The sequence below is a fragment of the Natator depressus genome, chromosome 10, assembly GCF_965152275.1.
Source record: "Natator depressus isolate rNatDep1 chromosome 10, rNatDep2.hap1, whole genome shotgun sequence".
In the NCBI taxonomy this organism is placed as follows: Eukaryota; Metazoa; Chordata; order Testudines; family Cheloniidae; genus Natator; species Natator depressus.
This window is the reverse complement of record NC_134243.1, coordinates 44145040-44171835: the sequence shown is the minus strand read 5'-3', so window position 1 is coordinate 44171835 and position 26796 is coordinate 44145040. Positions and strand designations below refer to the sequence as shown.

At 41.4% G+C, this 26796-nt stretch overlaps 1 protein-coding gene across 4 annotated transcripts in view; it reads left to right on the top strand.

Moving 5' to 3' along the window:
* Positions 1–26796, top strand: part of CSNK1G1 (casein kinase 1 gamma 1) — a 231767-nt gene that overhangs the window by 50302 nt on the left and 154669 nt on the right. For all 4 annotated transcript variants that reach the window (XM_074965941.1, XM_074965940.1, XM_074965939.1 and 1 more), the window contains exons 2-3: positions 1172–1569; positions 25104–25144. In XM_074965941.1, coding sequence (XP_074822042.1) covers positions 1392–1569; positions 25104–25144 — 219 coding nt within the window. In that variant the 5' untranslated portion in view covers positions 1172–1391. The remainder of the gene's footprint in view (positions 1–1171; positions 1570–25103; positions 25145–26796) is intronic.

Below are 26796 nucleotides of genomic sequence, written 5' to 3'. Positions count from 1 at the left end.
GCCCATTGAGTGCAATCCTTCATTCTGGATTTGTCATTCCACAAGCTGAACTGCTCCTTAATACTGTCCAGGCTTCATGAGCCGTGGGAGCAAGAGGCAGGCTGGGGTAGGTGTGACCGAGCGGAGCTGCCAGCTGGGAGAGCAGCCTGAGGCAGAAGCCTCCAGCTCTCATGATATTCCAGGCAGGACTGAATCTCCATGAGATGAAACTTGAAGAGAATGACCTGGAGTCTTTCCCATTCGGTGCTCTAAGAGGAGGGTAGCCACGTCTGTCCAGGCGCCCCTGATCGATCTCACCGAGGTCTGCCAGGAGCACCCAGGAGACATACAACGGCTATCAGTCCTACTGCACTCTCTGCCCTGAAGGCAAGGATCTGCTGTGTAGCAATACAGTACTGCGTCTACCAGAAGACGTACGGTGATGGTGAGCTGAGCAGGCTCCATGCTTGCCATGGTATCACAAGCATGGCAGATGGCTGAGCAGGGCCGGCGGCCGGGACCCCGGAAAAAAATGATCATCTGCCGTTGCTTTCATGGAGGGAGGGAGCAGGGCCTGACAACGTGTACCCAAAACCACCCGCGACAAAGTTTTTGCCCAATCAGGCACTGGAGGCTTAACCCAGTGTTCTAATGGGCCGCAGAGACTGCGGGAACTGTGGGATAGCTACTCACAGTGCACTGCTCTTTAAGTTGATGCTAGCCACGGTAGTGAGGATGCACTCCGGCGACTTTATGTGCTTAGTGTGGACATATGCAATCGATTTGTATAAAACTGAATTCTAAAAATCGACTTCTATACAATTGACCTAATTTTGTAGTGTAGACATACCCTTTAGAGTTAGAAAGTTTTTCCTAATATCTAACCTAAATAGCCCTTGCTGCAGATTAAGCCCATTGCTTCTCATCCTACCTCTGGTGGATATGGAGAATAGTTGATCACAGTCCTCTTTATGACAGCCCTCAACATATTGGAAGACTATCAGGTCCCCCTCAGTCGTCTTTTCTCAAGACTAAATGTGCCTAGTTTTTTTTTTTTTTCAGCCTTTACTCATATGTCAGGTTTTCTAAAACTGTTATTTTTTCCACGTTTGGTTAGCAGTAGATATTTTCTTAATATGAAACATTAATTGATTTTATTCTTGCAATCTCATATTTCCTTTTTTCTTTTCAGATTCTAAAGATCTGCCTTTACTGAGTTCTCCAGGAGGTAACCAACCACTGTGGAGCTACATTAGTAGTCTGGAGATGGTGCCAAAAGAACTTCATGTTTCTGTGACTTGTATTGTAACCTGACTCAGTGATACTTTTGGATATATATTTCTATTCTAAGGAGAAGAGTGCGTACTCCCAATTCTGCCAGTTTACTGGCAGAGATTTTGTGTTGTAAGATCATGGACCATTCAAACAGGGAGAAGGATGAAAGGCAGCGGACAACAAAAGGAATGCCAGGGAGGAGTGGGCATGGTTCTCGACCGAGTTCCGCTACATCCTCTGGTGTTCTTATGGTGGGACCCAATTTCAGAGTGGGCAAGAAGATAGGGTGTGGGAACTTCGGAGAGCTCAGACTAGGTAAGAATATAGCTGTCTTAGTGGCTTGCATTACATGAGCTTGTATCTCATAATTGGTGCTTAAAATCTTAAGATAGAAAGTAATGAATATTTAAGTACTTTTAAATTTAAATAATTTATTCTGGTGTTAAAGCAACATGATTCCACAAAAGCTGATGCAGGTTGAGTGATAGAAAGGGGTGATTGTCACATGCCACAATTTCCTTGCAACTACAGAGTTGCTTTTTCTGTGACTATTCAGGTATGTAATGGACTACCTTTGTTCGAGTTTTGGAGTGCTTGCACATGAACAAATCCACAGCAAGTGGCAGCTGTGTATGCCCAAAGATGTGAATTCTGAACACTCCCTGACAAACCTTGTGTAATGCATATGAAGGCTTATCTCTTGTACACCTTTTAAAATCCATTTTGCCTGTTCTGAAAAGTGTTTTTTATTAAACCTTTGAGCAACACAAAAAACTTACTGTTAACATGCTTACTCTTGTTACAAGTAAAATTCATCCAAAGCAAGGGACGTGTTCAATAAAAGATGTTGTAGTTTTTTGATATCATCTTTGTATCACTCTCCAAATGGTTTCTCTGTTACTTGGATCCCGAAAGCATAACTTGTTGAAGATTATTCTTGCATCTGTCAGAAGGAAAATGTCTTTTGCTTTTTGTTTTATGCACCTCTTATGCTTCTGCTTCTGTTAAAGGGGTTGCATCTCTATTTTGTTTTGCTTTTCTGTATCAGCTGTATGTTAGGTTGCAATATTTTCCGAACAGTTGCGTAACTATTATTCCTGCTTTCTTACTAACTCTGTGAAAGGAGCACTCACAGCCTGCTTGGTTTTCTTCTGGATCAACTAGTTTGTTCTGTTCACAGGATTGAGAATAATTTGAAGGCAATTGGACCAAGAATGCTGACTTCTGGCGGTCACTTAAAACTATTGTTTTAAAGCAATGTTGTTGTAGCCTTGTTGGTCCCAGGATATTAGGGGTATTATTAGCATTTCTCTCACCAACAGAAGTTAGGCAAATAAGATATTACCTCACCCACCTTGTCTCTCTGTTTTAAAGCCAAACATTTACTTATGTGATCAAGATGTTAATGTTGAGATGTTCCCAGCCTCTTTGGAGCCATAGGGATCCTCATGCGTGGTGACAGTTCTTTTAGCCAAGAAGGCCTGGATGTAGCTCCTCCTGGAACTAGTTGGTGTCTATTTTGTGGACTAGAAGGGGTGGTTCATCAGTGCTGTATGCCTCAAGAAGCTGAGTAAGTGTCCTCCATGGCATTTCTCAACTCCTCTAGGTTTGGGACTGGAGGACTGAGCTGCAGCTTGATACCAGAAATCCCATGTATTGTGCTTATAGATGATGATGTCTGATTACGAATAGATTACAAAGATTCATAGACTCACGGAAATAATGAAACTCCAGTCTAGTAGAGCATATTGGTGCTGTCCTGCAGAACTGCCACTCAAGTGCAGTGGGAACTTCTCTCTGAGATGTTGAGGACACTTATGAAGTGAGCTCTGACAAGTGGTACATATGGTTATATTAAAGGCTGACCTCTTTCCAGATGGGAACCTCAAAGTGATATGCTACTTTCTCAGGCTAACTTCTCCCAAAGTAATATAGTTTTCATTCTTGCTTCCTTAGCTTTTCTCAGTGACTTGTTTTCATTTATTTTCAATGCTGATGCCTTTTGAATCTCCAGGCTTAAAATTTGGACAGTTTTCCCTTCAGTGGCCTGGCGGAATGGTGATTTTACTTGAGGTTAAGAAATGCACTGTCTCACAAGAAGTGGGCTGTGTGAATGTAGTAGTGTGCATTTTATAACTCCTTGTTAAATGGCATGGATTTGAGAATGTTAGTATGTAAGCTAGTCTGTGATGCATGGAATTTCTGGATCAGTGGAATAAAATGAAAATACCAAAATAATAAAAATAAAAAGCTAGGATCAGGAATTCAACTTGGGTTCCCATTTTGGGGTAAGCGATGGGGGAAGAACTAACCAGCGCTTTGGTATCAGGAGGATGATTCTTAAGAGGTGTTTGTAAGAGCTATGTAAACTTGATCTCATGCATAGATTTTTTTTTTTAACTAGAAAAAAAATTACTAGCCTTGAAATGAATGGAACCTATAGATAAGTACTGTAGGCATCTACTTAGTTCAGACATGACTAATCCCAGGGCTTTTCATATCTGTCCAATGACAAATCCTTTGCTAGAGAGAAGAGAATTTGTGAAGCTAAATTTAGGATTTAGAAAATCATGTTACTATTTATGAGCACCTTAAAACATGTTAGGCTAACAATCCCTGCTCCACAGTGTTTACAATATAAATGGGACATGATGCAATAAATGAAGGTCATGGACAGGCAAAAAGTGGGCAATGCGAAGAGGGAAAAAGAGTGTAACAAGAAGATCTAGTGGCTGTGCAGTAAGCAGTGTGCAAAACTTGATGGTTCCATTAACATGTTTACTCACTCTTGCTTCTCACTGACTCCTCCTGGACACAGTAGTAGAAACTAGCTCCAGCTGGCCCTATACTGCACCAGTGTCAGTGGAAACAGTGGAGTGTGAACATGCTTAAAGAGGTCAGGTCCCTTCTCTGCTTCTCCTCTCACCCCCATGGGAATGCAGCAGCAGTGGTGCGAACCACCTCCAGGTGGCCCAGCACACACCCAGTCTTACCTGGAAGCAGGACAGCGACTGCCATTTACTCTTGAAGATTTGGAAATGAGAAGAGAAGAAAATGACATTTTCTAAAATTTGGAAGTGAGGCTGTGACTGCTGTTCCAGCCCCTCTGCACTGCACAGAAACCACCACTGGTAAGGAGGCTGCCAGAGGGATCCATCTCTTATGGGGAAAGAGCCCTGAGCCTCAGCCTTGCTCCTCCTGCCTTTGCCACCATTTCCTGGTCAGGAAGCCTCTTACAATTATAACTCAGACATTACTAAATGGTCAGTGCTTTCTGAACTTTACCTCTTCTCCAAAGCATGTAAGAACAACAGAGTTGTCATGGACAACAGAAACAGCTTACTTCAAGGAAACCGATTGTCTGATGCTGTTGGTGATGAAATAATACCTTTGACTTGATGTTGCCCTGGCAGACTTAATTTATGTTGACAAGGCTGTGGATGAAAAAATCCAAAAACTCAGCTCTTCACTTGTCTCTGTAGGACCCTCACAGGTTCTCTCTGGACCAACACACACAGCTGGTCACGCCCTGGACCTCATGTTTTGTTTAGTTATCAATATTGACGGCATCACAACCCATGCTTTGGGCATGACTTCATTTAAGGCAGAGCTCTACAATCTCCCAGGAAACAAGAAAGGCCCATGATCCTGATTCTACTACCAAGACTAATGGACACCATCAAATTACAAAGCCTGCTAAAGGACAGTAGCACTGAACGTATAGGACAAGGACTCAAGGATCTGGTGAACCATCATTGCATTCTAGCCTTTGACACTCTGACCCCCTAAACAGCTCCTCCCTTCCCATCGCGCAACGGTGACCCCATAGTCTTAGTAGTTTAGTCTAGTTTTAATTAGCTTTAGGTAGGAGCAGTAGTTTAAAAAAAAAAAAAAACAAAACTTTTTTTCAAACTTTTTTTCCTAGTTTTTAAGGACCATTGTCCATTTAAATTTTCTCCCTCCCTCCTTGGAGCTTTACATTACTGGGCGGTCATGCCTAGTTCTCCTAGTTTTTTTTTTAAACACTGCCTATCATGGCAGAAGGTAATTCCAGTGAGTGACAGATAATCCCGGTGTATCCGTTGCCTCTGGAAATCTCACTTACCCTCAAAGTGCATATCCTGTCTGGCAATAAAATCTAATGCCAGAAAAAACAGGGAGGTCAAAGTACATCTTGTCACGATGGAGAGCGCTCTTCGCTTGGCCTCTGATCCAGGCCAAGAGACATCATTCCTCCCCCTCCCACTCAATACGTTAGTCTCCAAGTAAATCAGGTACTTCTATTGCCTCAGCAGTGCACTCCCTGGGAGCAGTTAAGAGGAAAAGTCAAGATTCCTCTAATAAGGTCTCTGAAGAACAAACCTCTAGCCCTCCTGGTAAGGAACCTACCTTGAAGAAGCCGCAGTTGCTAATGACACTAGCCGTTTCAGCACCCATTGGTCTCCAACCTGATACTGACAAGGCTTTTGGTTCCTCAGGTACCGAAAGAATCGTTAAGCCTAAGGACTCCAAATGTTGGACTCCGTCAAGCCATTGGTACTGTCCGGGGAGCAAAGCGGTAAAAATTATTTCTGCTCAGGCCACTGCCACAGTACCAACAACTTTGTTTCAGTACTAAAGGAATTTTGATGTCCTTGACCTCCCTGTGTCCAAGATGCATGACTCACCATAGTTTAGTACTGATCTGTTCTCAGTACCAAGGACCTGTAGGTCTCCAGACACGTCTGGTACCAATGGACTTACCTCCTGTTTCTTTCAGTGCTCTGCTACTCCTAGAGTAATGTGGAAGAGAAGGATTCTGACGAAGATCTTGCCTCAGTTTCTCAAATCTGTTAAAGGTTTGCCACATCTCTAGAGGGATACTTTTCCAGAGGTCTTTGAAGAAGCCAATTATATTTGTGAGAAGTATTTACAGACACCACTTTGCTGGTTTGAACACCCATGGGTCATATGCACCCTGTCAGCCATACTGGAATCCCTGGGTGGCTTACAATCAGCATTTTTCAAGGGACTCGAGTACCACGTGGCATAGAGATAGACAGTCTCTATCATTTTTTCCTTTCCAGGAGACCTGAACCTTTGAAGAACAGGAAGCGAGGTCTGATTAAGAGGTCTCCCCACATAGCCAACATCTCTTCTTCATCCCCAGATGAAGCTGTAATTCCACCTCCACCATCCCTGGCTGACTACTTCAAGCAGTTTCAGGATCTTATTAAGAGGACAGCAGACTCCTTACACATCCTGCTTGAGAAGATTAGAGAGTCTCATCAAAGCTGTTTGACATCCTACATACAGCATTATCTGCACAGATTGCCTTTCCTGTTATCGAAGCCTTCCTAGACCCAGCAAAGGCAATCTGGCATACACCAGCCACAATTTCACCCCGCTGCAAGAGAGTGGATAAGAAATACTATATTTCCTCGAAGGACTTGGAATTTTTATTTTCTTATCGCTCTGCCGATCCCCTGGTATTTGAGGTGATAGATGAATGTGGAAGGGCAGCACCACACTAAATCTATGCCCTATGATAAATATCATAAGTGCCTCAACCTGTTCTGGTACAAAGTCATACTTGTCATCCACTCTACTTTTCAGACTCGCCAGCTACCAGATGTTAATGGTGAAATACATCCACCCAAATTATGCCAAGCTGAATTCCTTTATTGAGCATCTCCCATCAGAGCATAGAGAACAATTTCGGGAGATCATTGCAGAAGGCTGGCTTCTTGCCAGAACATCTCTGCAAGCCTCCCTTGAAGCTGCTGAGAGTGCTGTTTGTTCTTTCTCTGTGGCAGTAGTTATGAGACAAACCTTCTGGCCCAGCTCTCAGGATTTCCAAGGGAGGTCTAGAATACTGTTGAGGACTTTCCTTTTGGTGGCTCCAAACTGTGGAGAGCATCAACGAGTCTTTGCACATGTTAAAGGATTCCAGTGCCTCTCTGGGAATTTATACACCTACTCATAAAAGAAAATTTAAGTACATCCCAGACAACTCAGGGATCTTGCCCTGCTCAATTCTCTGGCTTCCAGAGACTCTGTGAGCCCCTACACCAAAGACAAGTTCCAGAGGAAGAAATCGTCTATCTTCATCTCCTCTTTAGCCTCTAAGCACCAGTTTTGATGGGATTATCCTGCCTTCCTCCCCTTGGTGACCACCTTTGAAACTGCTGATGAGCTTGGAAGTTTATCATTACAGACATGTAGGTTTTGGCTATCCTCTCCACAGGATACTCCACACTATACTTCCCTCCCACCTTCCAACCCTCCTTCCCCGTTCCTTTTCAGGAAACCCTCTCATGAGCACCTTCTAAAACAAGAAATAGACTCTCTCCTACTCTTGCATGCTATAGAATGTGTTCCTGTGCAACTCAGACGGAAGGTGTTTTATTCCGGGTACTTCCTGGTTCCAAAAAACAAACAAACGGTGGTTGGAGATCCATCCTAGATTTAAGGCTACTCAGCACCTTTTTGAAGGCACAAAAGTTCAAAATGGTAGTACTTCCCTCACTAAACCAAGGGGATTGACTCTCAGCCCTCAACCTTGAGGATGCATCTCTTCATATAACTACCACCTCTCCCACAGAATGTTATATATTTCACTTTAGGTCAGGACCACTTTCGATATAGGGTACAGTGGAGTCGCATCATATGCGCATTTAACTTACACGAATTCAACTATACGCGCTCAGCAAAAAAAAAAAAACTCATGGCAGTGGAGTACTGTACAGAAGTCGACGGGAGAGCGCTTGGGGGTCGATTTATCGTGTCTAGTCTAGATGCGATAAATCAACCCCCACTGGTTCGATCACTGCCCGTCAATCTGGTAAACATCTCTCTGCGCTGAGTGTGATTCTAGTGTTTAAAGATACGTATTTTTTGTACAACTTGGCCCCTAAACGCAAGCCAACTACTTTAGCTGGTGCTCAACTGAAGAAACCGTGATCTGTTCCAACTCTGCAGGAAAAACTGGCTTTGTTGGACTTATTGAGAGACAGTATGTCTGTCTCCAGCGTGGCGCTTAAATATGGCCGCAACAAATCTAGCATCCGTGCCATCAAGATTCGAGAGAGAGAAATTTGTCAAGCCATGGCATCGAGTGCTCCAATAACTGCTAAGGTGACAAGCCAGGTGCGTGATAAGACTTACTGAAGACTGAAAAGGCATTAAACTTATGGCTGGAAGACATGAACCATAAACGTGTGCCTATCGATGGCAACGTTGCGAGAAAAGGCTCTTAGCCTCTACGCGCTGTTCAAACCTCCCGCCAAAGAGGGACAGCCTTCTGATGAGAAGGAATTCAAAGCCAGCCAAGGTTGGCTTAACAGTTTTAGGAACCGCTTCAACCTCAAAAACGTGTAGACTACTGGTGAAGCTGCATCTGCCAATGAAGAGGGAGCAAAAGCCTACCCCGAACAATGAAAGAAAATCATAGAAGAAAAGGGCTATCTTCCGGAACAAGTTTTTAATGCTGACGAGACTGGGCTCTTCTGGAAAGAAATGCCCAATCACACTTACACTTGAAATCAGAAAGACAAGCCCCTGGCTTCAAAGCAGCTAACGACCGTGTGACTGTGTTGTTTTGTGGCAATGCGGCTGGGCATTTAATAAAGCCGGACTAGCTCTACAGGGCTGCAAATCCCCGTGCCCTAAAAGGCAAGAACAAAAATCTCCTGTCTGTCTGTGTTCTGGCAATCAAATAAAATGGCTTGGGTGACGGCAGCGTTATTTCTGGATTGGTTCCACAAGTGTTTCATTCCGGAGGTCAAGCGGTACCTCAAAGAGCGAGGATTTGACTTTAAAGTATTGCTGATCGTAGACAATGCTCCTGGCCATCCTGAGGCACTCCGGTTTGCGCATAACTACGTTGAAGTAGTCTTTCTCCTTTTTTTTATTCTTTCTTCCGTCTCTCTCTCTCTCTCTCTCTTTTTGACTATGTGATTTTCGCCTTACGTGCTGACTTTAGAAACTAACCCTCCCGCGACTCCACTGTACTCCCTTTCAGCCTTTCATCTGCCTTAAGAGTCTTTTTGAAATTTGTCAGTAGTAGAGGTGCACCTCTACAGCAAAGGAATGTTGGTAGTCCCTTACCTTGACGATTGGCCTCTGAAAGGTCACTCTTGCAGAAGTTTCACTGGTTAATCACAAGGCCATAGACCTCTTCCTCGAACTGGGGCTACAACTGAACATTCAAAATTCATCTTGACTCCTGTAGAAAAGTTGGAATTCATAGGAGCTTACCTTGATTTGATAACCGTGAAAGTCTACCTCCCAATGCGCAAGTTTGTGGCCCCATTCAGTATAGTCAACACAATCCAGTTCAGCGCTTAAACATTAGTCAAGAGCTTTCTACAACTCCTGGGACATAAGGCAGCTGGTACTTTTGTCATAGGCCATGCAAGGTTGCGAATGAGTTGCCTTTAGAGGTGGCTCAGGACAGTTAATTCACCGAGCAGAGAGTCTAAACAAACTACTGTCCATACCCACGTTCATGAAGGAATTTCTCTATTGGTGGTAACACCCTCACAATGTCTGTGCAGGAATTCCTTTTGCTCACCTTTCCCCAGCAATATTTATAATAGATTTATCCCTGTTAGGTTTGGGACGACATGTAGACACTCTCACAGCCAAAGGCAGGTGGACACCTCTTGAGGCCATTCTGCACATCAACTTGCTGGAACGCAGGGCAATGAGATATTCCTGTCTCCAGTTTCTACCATTGATCAAGGCAAATACATAAAGATCATGACGGACATGTCATGCACATTCTGTGTCAACTGACAAGGTTGTACTTCACTGCATATTTCAACAATGGGGCACCCCTCAGGTAGACTAGTTCATCGTAGCCAGGAACAAGAAATGTACACAGTTCAGTTCAGGGGCAGGCTGGTTCACCAGTCCTTATGGGGATGCTTTCTTCTTCGCTGGTCATCGGGTCTTCTGTATGCGTTCCTGCTAACTCCTCTAATATCCAAAGTTCTGGTCTAGATAAAGAAAGACAAGGCCAGGGTTATTCTAATAGTCCCGAGCTGGTCGATATAGACATGGTTCCCTTACGTCATTCAGATAGCTAGTTGCTCACTGATCACTCTTCAGACTGCCCCTTCTCTTTTCTCCCAAGAAAACAGGCAGATCCTTCACGCGAATCTGAGTTCTTCACCTCAAAGCATGACTGGCCGTTGGTTCGCAAGATTAGAACCAACCTGTTCAAAGGCAGTAAAGAGAATACTATTTCACAGCATAAAACAGTCTACACACTACACTTACTTGCAAATGGACAAGATTCAGTTACTGCAGTGACCTTAAACACATTCCACCAACATCCTCATTGCTGTCAGATGTACTGGACTACATCCTAGAGTCGAAAAGCTAAGGACTATCTTTTGAGCTCCATTAGAGTCCATTTGGCAGCCATCCTGGATTTCCACTCCCAATAGAGAGTTTTTCTATATTCACTCACCCAATGGCGGTGAGGTTCCTCAAGGGAATTAGAAGATTTTTTCCACAAGTCAAGTGGTCTATCCCAACTTGAGACCTCAGTTTGGTTCTTAAATGCCTTACAAGACCACTGTTTGAACCAATGGCTACCTACTCACTCCTCCATTTATCAATGAAGAGAGCATTCCTGGTAGTTGTCATGTCTGCTTGATGAATTGGGGAAGTAGGAGCCCTTGTGACATCCTCCTCTTCCTCCCTCTCCCCCCCCCCCCTTCCCCGCGCCTTCACAATATTTTTCAAAGACAGTCAGGTTATGACTGCACTCCAAAAATATCTTCAGAACTCCATATTAAACTGCCCATACATCTTTCTGTCTTTACCCTAAACCTCAACTGGTAAGGAAGAGATGCTGCTTTACACACTGTCAGGAGGGCTCTGACCTTTTACCTTGGCAGGACTAAATCTTTTAGAAAGTCTTCCAAGTTGTTTCTCTGTGCATCTGTGTTCTAGTACACATTGACTTTTATTCATGAAGGAGACATTTCATCATTGTTAATTAACTAATCCATACGTTCAACAAATATTACTTCCTGGACAAATATGTGTAATATACCATAAACTGGATACTCAATTGGAGAGTATGCTTATAAAATTTGTGGATGACTCCAAGTTGGGAAAGATTGCAAGCATTTTGTTGGACAGAATTAGAATTCAAAATGACCTTGACAAATTGGAGAAATGATGGGAAATCAATAAGATGAAATTCAATAAAGTGCAAAGTACTCCACTTATAAAGGAAAATCAAATGCACACCTTTAAAATGGGGAATAACGGACTCTGTGGCAGTGCTGCTGAAAAGGATCTAGGGGTTATAGTGGATCACTAATTGAATATAAGCCACCAATGTGCTACAGTTGTGAAAAACACTAATATCATTCTGGGGTGTATTAACAGGAGTGCCATATGTAAAACACAGGAGGTAATTGCACTGCTCTATTCAGCATTGGTGAGGCCTCAGCTGAAGTACTCTGTCCAGTTCTGGGAGCTACAGTTTTGGAAAGATGTGGACAAATTGGAGACTCCAGAGGAGAGCAACAAAAATGATAAAAAGTTTAGAAAACATGACCTCTGAGGAAAGGTTTATAAAACAACAACAACAACAAAAAAAAAAACCAGGGGATGTATAGTCTTGAGAAAAGAAGATTGTGGGGGGGGGGGGGGGGTGGACACGACTCAGTAAGTCTTCAAATATGTTAAGGGCTGTTATAAAGAAGATGGTGATCAATTGTTCTCCATGGCTGCTGGCACTAGGACAAAAAGAAATGGGCTTAAACTGTGGCAGGGAGATCCAGATTAAATATAGTTTTTAACTATAATACTTATTCTCTGGAATAGGCTTGAGAATTCCCATTAGTGGAGGTTTTCAAGAACAAGTTGGACAAACACCTGTCAGGGATGGTCTAGGTTTACTTGGCCCTACATCAGCACAGGGGGCCAGTCTTGATGACTTTTCAAGGCCCTTTCCACCTCTACATTTCTGTGATTCTAAATTGAGCTCAAGGATAAACAAACTTTTTTTTGTTCTAGAACTTGTTTGTGGAATGTCTTAACTAGTGTTTAACAACATGTTGATTTAGCTCATTTAATTGGCAATTAAACAGTTAAAACAGGACCAGAAACTCTAAACTAGGTATGTCTTCAGATAGCTGGGTCCTCTTCTCAATTTGCGTAACCTCTCATTCTGATATGATACCCACAGAATTAACATCAATAAGGAGGGTGTCTTGAACTCCAGTTCCCAACCCTCTGCAGTTTCCCATAGGCTGAAGGGTATTTTGATGCAGGAATATTCATTTTATCTTTGTCCCATCTGGACTAGTTCTGTGGCATGGTGAAGTGAGATATTGTCGTGATGCATATACAGTGCTAATGGAAGGCTGCTGCATTTTGGAATTAAGCCCGGGTCAAGCTATACTAAACAAAACAGATGGGAAACTTTTGATTTTCAATAGCTTGTAACTTGCTCAAATCGGAACCAATTTTGGTGGGTTTGTCAAAGACTCCGTTCTGAAACTCAGGACTATTCTTTGACCAAATTTTAAGTTTCTGCTGCTAGCCATGGAAGTATGAGAGCTCTTTTTTTAACGTGTATAATGGCAACCGAATTATAAGGACTGCTTCTGTTTCCTGTGTAATATCTGAAACTAATTGTTGAGTCACATATCAGACTGAACAGCACTCCCAGCTTGCATAGATTGCTGTCGCTTTAAATTGCTGCTTGTTAGAGGTTAAACTACCATGAAAATGTGGAGTGAGAAGGTCAGCTAGCTGGCTGTTCTTCCTATAATAAACAAAAATAGACAAAAGTCTGGAACATCTGCAGGGTCCAAACTAGAGGTCACTACTTGCAAGTGCATCTGCTTTAAAAATGACAGCAAATGTGGCAATGCTAAATTCAAACTATTAAGCTCTAAAGATTTGAAGGAAGAATACTGGTTCACATCTGGAGAGAGGTATGGCTGTACTCTGTTAGGAATGTGTAGTGTAGACACATCCATAGTTATTCACTTGGAAAAGCTTCTTAATGCTACTAGCTTATTAAAGAAATCAGTTTTTATTTTAAAATTTTATAGCTCATTCTGTGAAAACAATCCAAACCTGAATCAAGCATAAACTGATGCAGTGCCATGTCCCCAGCATCCTTGTCTCCTCTTGTAAGGTGTGCCAGTAAAGCTATGCCAGCAGCTTCCTTAGTGAAGACACAGCTTATACTGGCAAAAGAGTTTTTGCCAGTATAGCTTAAACAAGTTACTGGAACAGAATAATTTATCCTGACAAAAATGAGCACCCACAAATTTCACTGACGTTAATGGGAATGATAGGTGTGCACAGTACTTTTGAAAATAAAATCCCTTTTTATTTGCGTGCCTAAATATAGTATTAGGGACCTATGTTTTATGTGTATTTGGATCTCTGTCTAAATGTTAAGTCATTGTGCCTAAGAATGCCTTTGAGAAGGTTTTTAAAAATAAATAGTAGGGTTCTAAAACATAAACATCAGAACACTAACCAGGCATCATGCTGGAAAATTTTGGTCATTTTCTTCACTGCAAAGAATGTGAATGAGAATCCCACATGTGAGCCATTCTTTTTAGGTGACAGATCTGAGGAACTGTCCCAGATTAAGGTGTCAGTAGCGGAGGTTTTGGAACAAACTGATAAATTAAACAGTTTTATGTCACCAGGACCAGCTGGTATTCACCCAAGAGTTCTGAAGGAACTCAACATGAAATTGCAGAACTAACAACTCTGGTTTTTAACCTATCGCTTAAATTAGATGCTTTCTAATATCGTTTTCTATTAGATGCCTGGAGGATAGCTAATGTAACACAGATTTTTTAGAAAAGGCTCCAGAGGTGACCCTAGCAATTACAGGCCAATAACCCTAACTTCAGTGCAAGGCAAATTGGTTAAAACTGTAGTAAAGAATAGAATTATCAGACACATAGATAAACACAATCGGTTGGAAGAGTCAACACAGCTTTTGTAAAGGGAAATCCTGCCTCGTTGATCTATTACCTTTGTGGGGATCAACAAGCTTGTGTACAAGGGTGATCCAGTGGACGTAGTATACTTGGATTTTCCGAAAGCCTTTGACAAGGTCCCTCATCAAAGACTCTTAAGCAAAGTAAGCCGTCATGGGATAGAAGGGACGGTCCTCTTATGGATCAATAACTGTTTAAAAACTAGGAAATGAAGAGTAGGAATAAACAGCCAGTTTTCACAGTGGAGAAAGGTGAGTATCGGGGTCTCACAGGATCTGTATTGGGACCTTTGGCAAAATTTGCAGATAATACACAATTACTCAAGGTAGTAAGATCAAAGCTGACTGCAAAGAGTTACAAAGGGTTCTGAAAAAACTGGGTGACTGGGCAACAAAATGGCAGATGAAATTCAAAGTATTGCACATTGGAAAACATATAGCTAGCTATACATAAAAAATGATGGGGTCAAAATTAGCTGCTGCCACTCAAGGAGGTGTTGTGAAGGCCAAAAGTATAACCGGGTTCAAATAAGAATTCGATCAATTCATGGCAGATAATTCCATCAATGACTATTAGCCAATATGGGCAGGAATGCAACCCCATGCTCTGGGTGTCCCTAAATCTCTGACTGCCAGAATCAGGGACTAGATGACGGGATGGATCACTCAGTCGTTTTCCTGTTCTCTTCACTCAATCTGAAGCATCTGACACTGGCTGGTGTTAGAAGGCAGCGGGGGGAGGGATAGCTCAGTGGTTTGAGCATTGGCCTGCTAAACCCAGGGTTGTGAGTTCAATCCTTGAGGGGGCCATTTAAGGATCTGGGGCAAAAATTGGGGATTGGTCCCGCTTTGAGCAGCGGGTTGGACTAGATGACATCCTGAGCTCCCTTCCAACCCTGATATTCTATGATTCTAAGACAGGTTACAGGGCTAGATGGACCATTGGTCTGACCTAGTATGGCCATTTTTATGTTATATTCCAATATAATATTTAAGTATCTGTCTAACTGTTACAGTTTAACAGATCTGCAATGAAAAATTTGACTCAGATTACTTTCTCTCCATGACAATTGTAGGGCATCCATATGTACTCTCTGCACATCTTTGAAAAGACTTGAGCTATACCTTAATCGTGCATCATTTCAAAACAATTCTGGAACTCATGACGTTTTACAAGTGGGATTACCCATTATAACTCTTGAGCTTTTCCTTCCCATTCCAGCTGGAGTTTATAGAGACTTCAGAATTTTCAGATAATTTCTAAGACAATGAGAAGATAGGAGAAGTTAGTTCTACACCCTGACCTCAAATAGCTCTACTGGTGTTCAGTATTTATATTGCTGTAACCCCAGAGGGTCCACTCACGTTAGGGCCCACAGTTTCAGGTACTATCCAAACATGTAAAGACACTGTCTGTTTTTACCCAGTCTAAATCTGTCTCTCAAACTTTTTAAATTCTGAGCTGCGGTTGTTGCTGTTTACGTCCCACTTAGGCACACAATTTATTTGTACAGTAGTTGTAGGGTTCAGACTGTGGACATCAATAACTAATTTTTATTAAATATTAAAACTTACTACTTCGCAAAAAGTAAAGAAATCAATTCATCTACAACTATTATCCTAATTGTATTTTTCAGTCTGGTGCTTTCAGTCCAAGTCTCTCTGATTTGCCTAATGGCTTTATTCTAACAGTTCCTTCCTGTCAAGCTCTTCAATTGCATCCTGAAACGATCTGATTTAGGTAGCAATTCAGTCAGTCTTTAGAGGAAAACTTGTGTCTCTTCTTAATTTTTAGCGTCTCCTGCCCTTGTACCAACTGCAAATACAAGAAATAGTGCTATTCTGCCAGCCCTGAGAAAATGAAAATGGAGCAATTTAAATAAAGACTAATTCATTCTTTTAAAAATAATCATTGTTTTAAATTGGGTCGAGGATTTGTAAAAACTAATGTGAAAATCTGTGCCACTTCAACTTTAAAATCCACCTAACTAAAAATGTATACATCTGTTTTTTTTAAATGCCACTATGGATAGAGTATATTAATTTTACAAAACTGCTATAGGCATAAACCAAATATTGAAAATGAAGGCACTGATCCTATGAACACTTGAACAGTTATGTAATTTTACTCACATGATCCATTGACTAAGCACACTGGGTCGACCCATTGAAATGTTAAGCATGCGGATAAGTGTTTGCAGTATCAGAAGCTAAAACTTCATTATTCTTTATTATTTATTAATGTTACACATTAACTTCCAGATGCTCTGGAAGGCAGGGTGCTGAGTTCCTCTAGGGATGCTGTTCCAGGATATTGCTGTAGAGCTTCAAACTTTTATATAAATCTCCTGCCTGGTAGAAGTCAGATCTGAAAACTCTCTTTGCTGGAAGTGAGATGGTGCTTTCTCTTAATTTCTGCTCTGCACCTCTGTTTCCTGGGTGTTGTGAGGGGTGGCTTTTTACTACTTTGTACCCTTTTCTCAAGCTTTTTTGTGCATGGGGTGTGTTTGCTATTCTACCCATTGCCTAGCTTGTTTCTTTGTGTTCTTATTCACCATGAATAGAATACAAGAATGGTCTCACTCAATATGGCGAAAGGTCCATCTAGCCCAGTATCCTGTCTTCCGACAGTGGCCAATGCCAGGTGCCCCAGAGGGAATGAACAGAACAGGTAATCATCAAGTGATTCTCTGTTGCCCATTCCCAGCTTCTGGCAAACAGAGGCCAGGGACACCATTCCTGTTCATCCTGGCTAATAGCCATTGATGGACCCTGTGACGTTGCACTCCATATATTTTATGGAAATATGCTTATGAGTGTGAATATGATATAACTGGAATATGCTTTATGCAAAAGATCTCTTGTAACGTATCGTAACAGGTTATAAACTACTGAATATATTCCTCCTATTTGTATGCGTGTATCATTCTTGTATCTGAAGCTAAAAATATGAAGTATAACTCTGAGATCCTATTGTAATTATGCAAAGTGTGGGCCACTAATGGTGGCTTAGAATCTTGATGGCTCCCATTGACTAGGACAATTGGTTATAAATGGTTTATTTACCTGCAAGCCTTCCTGTCTACGTGTGGGCCAACCCAGGAAAAATGGAGACTAGGGGTCTTACAGGGACATGTGACCATGTCACATGATACTGGAATCCATCTTAATCCTTGTACTTTTCCATTGATGAGGCAGGGGTGGGGACAAGCACAGACAAGATTCCCGCCTTGTGCCAAAGCTATAAAAGGGGGTGGAGCAGGACAAAAGGGGCCGCCAGTCATGAGAGAACCCCTGCTTACCACCTGAGATGTCTGCTGAAACTATCAGGGGAAAGGATTGGGCCCAGACTAGGAGGGAGTCTAGTCTGTGAAAGAAGCTTATTGGTGATGGTGAGATGTTACCTGTAATCAGTTTCTTAATGTATTAGGCTTAGACTTGGGTGTTTTTGCTTTATTTTGCTTAGTGACTTACTTTGTTCTGTCCGTTATTACTTGAAACCACTTAAATCCTACTTTTTATATTTAATAAAATCACTTTTGTTTATTAATAAACCCAGAGTAAGTGATTAATACCTGGGGGAGCAAACAGCTGTGATATAGAATATAGTGATATAGAAGGCAAACAATTAATGAATTTACCCTGTATAAGCATTATACAGAGTAAAATGGATTTATATGGGGTTTGGATCCCATTGGGAGCTGGGTGTTGGAGACAGGTAACCTGTTCAATTAAAGTCTGCAGCTTTGAGGGCATGGCCCAGACCCTGGGTCTGTGTTGCAGAAGGCGAGCATGTCTGGCTCAACAAGGCAGGTTTCTGGAGTCCCAAGCTGGCAGGGAAAACAGGCTCAGAGGTAATTTCAGCACATCAAGCGACAGTCCCAAGGGAATCTCTGTAACCAAACCCATCACAGACCCATCCTTCAAGAATTTATCTAGTTCTTTTTTTGAACCCTGTTATATTGTTGACCTTCAACATCCTCTGGCAAAGAGTTCCACAGGTTGACTGTGTGTTGTGTGAAGCAATACTTCCTATTGTTTGTTTTAAACCTGCTGCCTATTAATTTCATTTGGTGACCCCTAGTTTGTGTGTTATGAAAAGGAGTAAATAACACTTCCTTATTTACTTTCTCCACACAAGTCATGATTTTTTTAGACCTCTGTCATGTCCCCACTTAGTTGTCTCTTTTCCAAGCTGAAAATTCCCAGTCTTTTTAATCTTTCCTCATACGGAAGCTGTTCTATACTTCTAATAATTTTTTGTTGTCCTTTTCTGAAACTTTTCCAATTCCAATATATCTTTTTTGAGATGGGGTGATCAGAATGCACACAATATTCAAGATGTGGGTGTACCAGGGATTTATATAGTGGCATTATAATATTTACTGTCTTATTATCTAGCCCTTTCCTAATAGTTCCTAACATTCTGTTAGCTTTCTTTTCTGCCATTGTACATTAAGCAGATGTTTTCAGAAAACTATCCACAATGACTCTGAGATCTCTTTCTCGCGTGGGAACAACTAATTTAGACCCCTGTCGTTTTGTATGTATTGTTGGGATTGTTTTCCAATGTGCATCACTTTGCATTTATCAACATTGAGTTTCATCTGCTATTTTGTTGCCCAGACAACCAGTTTTGTGAGATCCCTTTGTAGCTCTTCACAGTCTGCTTTAGACTTAACTATCTTGAGTAATTTTGTATCATCTGCAGATTTTGCCACCTCACTGTTTTACCCCTTTTTCCAGATCAGGTATGTATATATTGAATAGTACTAGACCTAGTACAGACCCTTGAGGAATACCGCTATTTACCTTTCTCCATTTTGAAAACTGACCATGTATTCCTACTCTTTGTTTCCTATCTTTTAACGAGTTACTAATCCATGAGAGAACCTTCCCTCTTATCCCATGACAGCTTACTTTGCTTAAAAGCCTTTGGTGAGGGTCCTTGTCAAAGGTTTTCTGAAAATCTAAGTACACTATTTAGTAGATGTAATAGCTCCAATGTCTGCTTCAGTTGCATACTACAAAGCTTTGAAATATGTGGAAGATGACTGAAATGTAAGTATACCAGTGCTTTGTTGCATGTTACACCATAAATGGACTATTATAATGGTTTGAACCTACTAAACCTTTAAAAACCATGTTGTATTGTGTGCTTTCACAAAGGTCTCCTTGGTGGTCGCCCTGATGAGACAAAATGGCCACACAGTCTGTCCATAAGTGGACGACTGGCTGCTGATGGGCAGATCCAACAAGGAGGTCCAGTTGGTAACGCTATTCTTGCTTTGTCTCCTGGAATCATTGGATGTCTGTGTAAACAATGTAAAGTCCCATGTGACTCCCATGAAAACCATAGATTTTATAGGAGCAACCCTGGACTCAACATCAGTGAAGGCCTACTTTCATATGAACAGATTCCAGGCCATGAAACATGAAACATTCCAGAACATAAAACAGCCTACCATCTGACCATGGACCATAGTCAGGGTCTGTCTTTCCTTATTAAGGCTGCATGACTGCTTGTGCCTACGTAATGCCATTAATAGAATCATAGGACTGGAAGGGACATCGAGAGGTCATCTAGTCCAGGCCCTGCACTCATGGCAGGTCTCAGTATTATCTAAACCATTCCTTACAAGTGTTTGTCTTACCTGCTCTTTAAAACCTCCAATGATGGAGATTCCACAATGTCCCTGGACAGTTTATTCCAGTTCTAAACCACCCTGACAGTGGAAAAAGTTTTTCCTAATGTCCAACCTAAACCACCCTTGCTGCAATTTAAGCCCATTGCTTCTTGTTCTATCCTCAGAGGTTAAGGAGAATAATTTTTCTCCCTCCTCCTTGTAAAAACCTTTTTATGTACTTGAAAACTGTTATGACTGTCTCAGTCTTCTCTTTTCCAGACTAAACAAACCCATTTTTTTAATCTTCTCTCATAGGTCATGTTTTCTAGACCTTTAATCATTTGTATTGCTCTTCTCAGGACTTTCTCCAGTTTGTCCACATCTTTCCTGAAATGTGGCACCCAGAACTGGACACAATACTCCAGCTGAGGCCTCATCAGTGCAGAGTAGAGTGGAAGAATTACTTCTTGCATCTTGCTTACAACACTCCTGCTAATACATCCCAGAATGACGTTTGCTGTTTTTGCAACAGTGTTACACTGTTGATTCATATTTAGCTTGTGATCCACTAAGTCCCCCAGATCCCTTTCTGCAGTACTCATTTCTAGGCATTCATTTCCCATTTTGTATGTGTGCAACTGATTGTTCCTTCCTAAGTGGAGTACTTTGCATTTGTCCTTAATGAATTTCATCCTATTTTTTTCAGACCACTTCTCCATTTTGTCTAGATCATTTTGAATTTTAATCCTATCATCCAAAGTACTTGCAAGCCCTCCCAGCTTGGTATCGTCCGCAAACTTTATAAATTTGCCGTTATCTAAATCATTGATGAAGATATTGAGCAGAACCAGGCTTCATCTCCGTTGCACGCAGGCCTGGGTCCCGTCTCATCAGACAGACACAACATGAATACCAAGGTGATAGTCCTTCTCAAGGTCACAGCTTCCCTGCTATGGTGTATGTGTGCACGAGAGTCCCTTTCCTTCCACCCCCAGCCGATATAACCATTATCTCAGATGCATCTCTTGTATGTGGGCTTCCCATCCTGGACAATCACTCAGCACAAACACATGGTCTCCTTGGGAGGCCAGAATGCATATCAATTTTCTGGAGCTGAGGGCAGTCCACCTAGAGTGCAGCGCTTATACGGTTTCATCATATCCATAATGTCAGACTACGTGACAACCATATTTTACATAAAACCAGGGTGGAGCAAAATCGCATCCTCTCTGTATATAGGCAGTCAAGTCATGGAACTGGTGCATCAGCAACCACATCACACTCTCAGCACCATAACTACCAGCTACACAGAATTCTGTGGCAGTTTCAGCAGGCACCTCTCCACAGACCATGAGTGGGAGATATGTAGTTCCGTCCTGAATGACTTCTTCGCCCAGTGGGGAACACCATCTTGGGACCTGTTCATCTTTCAGATGAACAAGAAATTCAACTAATATTGCTCTAAAGCAGCACTAGGTCCAGGACTCCAAGGGCGATGCCTTTCTATTATCCTGGACAGACCACCTGAGGCACTTCTGTCCCCCTGCTACCTCAGGTTCTGTGAAAAGTTTGTCACAATGGGGATGAAATTTGTATCATTTTCATTGCACCCAACTGGCCCAGACGGTTCCTGTTTCTGGATCTCCTCTGAATGTCAGCCCATCCTCCCGTCATTATCCGACCTCTTCTGGGTCAGAAAAGAATGTCATCTAGACCTTCTTCATCTTGTGGCCTGGAATTCAGAGGGGTGCCAGACCTAGAGCTTTCATGATTAGAAGCCATTCAAACTATTCTCCATTACAGCAGAAAAGTCTCCGCTAGAAAGTGCTGCCTAGCTAAAGTGAGACATTTATTTATTTGGATGCAACAAAATCAGTTATCCCCAGAATCAACAGGTATCCTTGCTATTTTAGACTATCTCCAGGACCTCAGGACTTTCTGTCAGCTTGCTGCAGGGTCTGCCTCCTCCAACAGAAGCCTCTATCTTTACTCACCCTACCACAATTCGATTCCCAAAAGGTCTTGTTAGAACCTTCATACCAGTGTTGAAACTCGCACTGCAATAGGACTTCAACCTGATACTCTCAGTATGTACTGGACTACCCTTGGAACTGATGGCCACATGTTCCATGTCATATCTATGCATGAAGGTTTTCTTTTTAGTCGCCATCACTTCAGCCAGATGCATGAGTGAACTGGGAGTGCTCATGGCTGACCTACAATACACCATATTTCATGAGGTTTCTCTTTGTGTATGTCTACATGGCAATAAAACACCCACAGTTGGTCTGTATCAGCTGACTTGCGCTTGAGGGGCTATAAAATTGCAATGTACATATTCAGGCTCAGGCTGGAGCCCAGGCTCTGGGACCTTGTGATCCCTGTAGCACTAAACAATATGGCTTTTTAACGGATTGAGACTTACAGCTCTATGCATCTTTGTAGTAAAATCCAGCTTCTGGAAAATGTTTTTGACCAATGAACATTACTCAGTGTGGCATCTTTCAGTTAGGCATCCCAGGTGGAAGCCCTGAGAGGCAGCACCTTTCATCCCTGTCAGCTTAGGCAGCTGGACTGCTGCATTTTAAAGTTGGTTATAGAATTGTTCTCGTGGCTAGACAAATGGAGGGTGGGTAGCTGGCAATCCTCCAGATATGATAGCACATTTGGATGGCCCACTATGCACAACTTTTAGCTGGCTCCAAGCATGTCGCTAATTGGAGACAAATTTGTCGTCTTACCTCTGTTGTCTTACCTTGGCCTTGAATACCTCATTTACTGCAGAAACTGAAGTGAATGCTTAGCAGACCCAGGAGAATACTAATACTGCAAACTAGCTCAGTCTCATGAGGTCTTCTGCCTCTGCTTCATTTACAATGTAGGTTCCTGCTTGCTATTGTCTGCTGAAATTCACACTTTCAATATTTAGTCCCTGAATTCCTAGATTGATGTAGTAAAACAAGATTCCCATTGATTCTTAATTAAAAATGATTTCATGGCACCTTTTGAAAACTTGGCAGATGGGAGGCAGTGTGGCCTAGGGCATACAACACTAGACTTTGACTGAGATCTGGGTTCTATTCCTGGCTCAGTCACTAGCCTGTTGGGTGACCTTGGACAAGTTACTTCACCACCCAGTGCCTCAGTTTCCCCATCTGTAAAATGAGAGCAATTTTACTGTGAGATCTATGATGGAAAAAAACTGATATGCTCCCCATGTTTTGAGATCCTGAGAACACTGATTTTTACCTCCTGTGCCGTAGTACATGCCCCATTTTCCTTCATTACCTGCAAGTGAATAATAGTTCAGCTTTGGGGCAGTTCAATAGTATTTCCATTTTGCAGCCATCAGAGCTCTATTGATCTTTCCAGATTCTAAGGATAGTCTTTGTGTTGTTAAAGTACAGAAAATATGTCTATGCAAGTGCTGTGCCAATGCAGTGCAGTAGAAGTAAAAGCAGTATGCCTGTCACGTTATTAGGTAGGTGTACCTCCATCATAGGCCTCAGCATTGAAAACCAGTAAAGCGACTGCCTATAATTTCTAGCCTGATTCATGCTCCTAGAGGAGACTTAATTCTGAAAGCAGTAAGATTTAGTAGCTTCTCTTGGTTTCTTGTGATGCGAATGCATTTGTAACAAACTGTAGAAAGGTGCCTCGCATATCTTTTGGGTGTGGTACAAATAAAAAAGCATAAAATGCCCAGGGAACATCACTCAATATATGTTTTGAACATAACGCTGCACAGATAATAAATCAGTCAGTGTATGTAGAGAACTGCAAAACTTTGGTACCTTGCTAATTCGTGCAGGGTGGATTTATTTAAATCACCAACTTTAATAACGAGGTTTTCTGCTTGGTGATTTAAATCTATTTAAATAATTGACTTGAATTGTGCTTAGTATTTGTACGCTAGTTATCTTTCTAAAGAGAGGTTGATTTTCATTAATTAGTAACTATTAAAACATGTTGATTTTCAATTTAAGGCTTGTGCGCGCTGCGGCTCCGTGCAGACTACGGGGCTGTGAATTGCAGAGCGCTCCAAAAAGTTGCACTCAGACTGCCCCGTGTGGACACTGCTGGTGCAAACTAAAAGGTGCCTCATTCATGTTAATGTAATTCTCCATGTTAACACAGAGTAGGTGCCTTTTAATTTGCGTCAGCAACGTCCACACGGGGCAGTTAAAGTGCAATTCTTTGCTATTTGTATCCCCATAATCTGCACTGCGGTGCAGAGTAAATGTAACCAAAATAGACCCTTTACACTAAATTTTGTGCTGCTCTTTGTTAATCAGGAGAACAGTGTCTATACAAATGTATTTAAGCAATTAGTTAGCTTAACTGAATTTATTCAGCTTCCTAATTGTTACGTTTTATTATTTTAGAAAACTATGAGCATTTCTTAATTACAAGTAAAAAAAATGAATCTAGTAATTTGTGTCAAGCTCTGTTTGGATGGAAATAAATAAATTGGTTAGTCTCTAAGGTGCCACTAGTACTCCTTTTTTTTTTTTTGTTTTTGTTTTTTTTTTTTGCGGATACAGACTAACACGGCTGCTACTCTGAAACCTTTAGAATTAGTATATCTCATCCTCTCACACCTACTTGATTCTTAGATTGGAAGAGGAAGACAAGATTTTTTTTCTTTTCAACACCCATTGGTTTCTTAACTTTGAATTAACTAGTTATTGAACTAAACTAGTTGAATAAACTGAAATCAAGAAAATATTTTCTCTACACTTGCAGAAGAGGCTACTACTTTCAAAAGCTGGTTTAACACTTCAACAAACTCTGGTTTGATGTGCTTTGTCAGTGACTTCTACCAGTTGAGTGGCTTGACTCTATTTAAAATGGCAGTGGATGTGTACTGGTTAATATTTGTTATAGATGATAGTATGTTTAGGCCTTAACGTAGCTTGTCATAATCTATTCTAAATGGCTTTATTTTCTAAAAAGCCTTTAATTTAAATAAATCCAATTTAAGTAAAAATCAACGTTAATTTTTTTAAATCAATTTTTATCCACCCTGAATTAGTGCAAGCTGTTTCTATTCTACCCTGGTGAGCTATAATACTTATTGTGGATTATTAATAATTATACCTATGTTCGGTCTGTTCATTGTATTGTCTAAATTGCTCTTTGCACTTACAGTGCACAATGAAACTTTATCATGCATGACTCCTTAGGCTAGGAATATTATCTGTCATACATGTGATACTGAAAGTCTTTCTTTTTTTCCACAGGCAAAAATCTCTATACCAATGAATATGTAGCGATCAAACTGGTAAGTAGAACCTTAATTTAATGGTTGTATTACTTAAAAATATCTTGACAGTTGCAAATGTCATGCACAGAAGGCAGCTTTTTCACCCTATGCTTATTTTATACTGAACTGTGGCTGAACAGAGGTGAGATCATCATCCTAGGCTAGGGTAATATATTGAATGAGAACAAGATTTTTCAATTAAAATAGATGCTTAGAGAATTTTAAAAGCATAGCTGTGGCACCTTTCTTAAACTGGAATGATGGGGGTGTAGGGGATATCATGTAGATCCTAGTGAATGGTGCTGTTTGGGTTATCACTTACATGTTCAAATGTTGCCACCTTAGAATTATGGTTGTCTGTGTCCATGATTTCATTGCCCCAGCAATTTTTTTTTTTTTTTTTTTTTAAAGATTGCAAGCCTGTTGTGTCAGGTACTGTGCCTTCCTTTGTACTGCACTTAGCACATTGAGCACTTCCGGAAACATGTTATCAACCAGCTATTTTTCTGATTCCATAAAAACCCAAGTTGTATACTTTGAAAATATAAAGGACAACCAAAAAGTCCTCATTCCCCAAAGCAAATTAATAAAAAAAAGCAATTTCTATTTTTAATAACCTATTTAAGAAAACTCATTTAAACTATTCTAATTCTTTAGTTCTCTGTCTGTATAGTTGATTTCTGAACAATGTCTGAGTAAGCCATAGTTTATCCATGGCATGTAAGAAGCTTTCCATTTTGTATGCAGTGCCCAAGTTACCGATAAGTTGTCAGGCTGCAGCAAAACAGGTTAAAAGGTAGAGACCAAGCTGTGCAGTGCTCCATATTCGTTGTGAGCAGTGATGGAGGAAGCAGGGGAAAATCTCAGCTGAAAAGAGGTCTCTTTTGGTGATGGTGCAACTCCAAACGTATGGTGTCATACCTTAAACTCCTCAAATGACAATGACAGGAGTTTGCTAGAGTAGGCATAGCGTTGTCTGCCACATCTTCCAAGAGCTTGGTTTCCTTCCACCTTAATTTGAGGAGTGCCCAAAATTGAAGACCCTAGTGCTCCCTGAATTACTTATACCTTCATCCAGGCCACCTTATATATGCATAATCAGATGGACAGCTATAGAGGATTTATTACAATGAAAAACGTGAAAAATGGCTGGATTCTGTCCTTTTAGTGGCATGCAATTGACTTTTGGGAATCTGGATAAAGAGTGCCTGAGTGTTTTCACATGTCCAGTATTATATGCCTCAGGGGAGATGGTGTTCAGTTCATGTACAATGCCTGTAATGTGGAGCACACATGATGTGGGTTCTCGTGTCTCTTCCTTCTCCCAACAGCTGCAGTGAATTGTGATGGACATTTTTTTTAAAGAAGCATAGCAAATGGCTGGAATACAGCTTTCCTTTTGATCAATTGCCCCTCTATAATACAAATAGACACATTGTAGTCTGACAGTCGTTAAAACATGAGAGTGGGAGTCAGGGAAATTGTCTAACTTGGTTAAGGTCTAACAGGTCTGCCAGAGCCAAGTTGCCTATCCTCTGTGCCCTGTAAAATAAGAACATGTACTACACCAAACTGAGGTGTTTCACAACACTTAATCAGGAAAGAGGTGCAAGAGACACTTAACTGGAACTCAACCATTTAGGACCAGCTTCAGGTATTCTTTAATTACA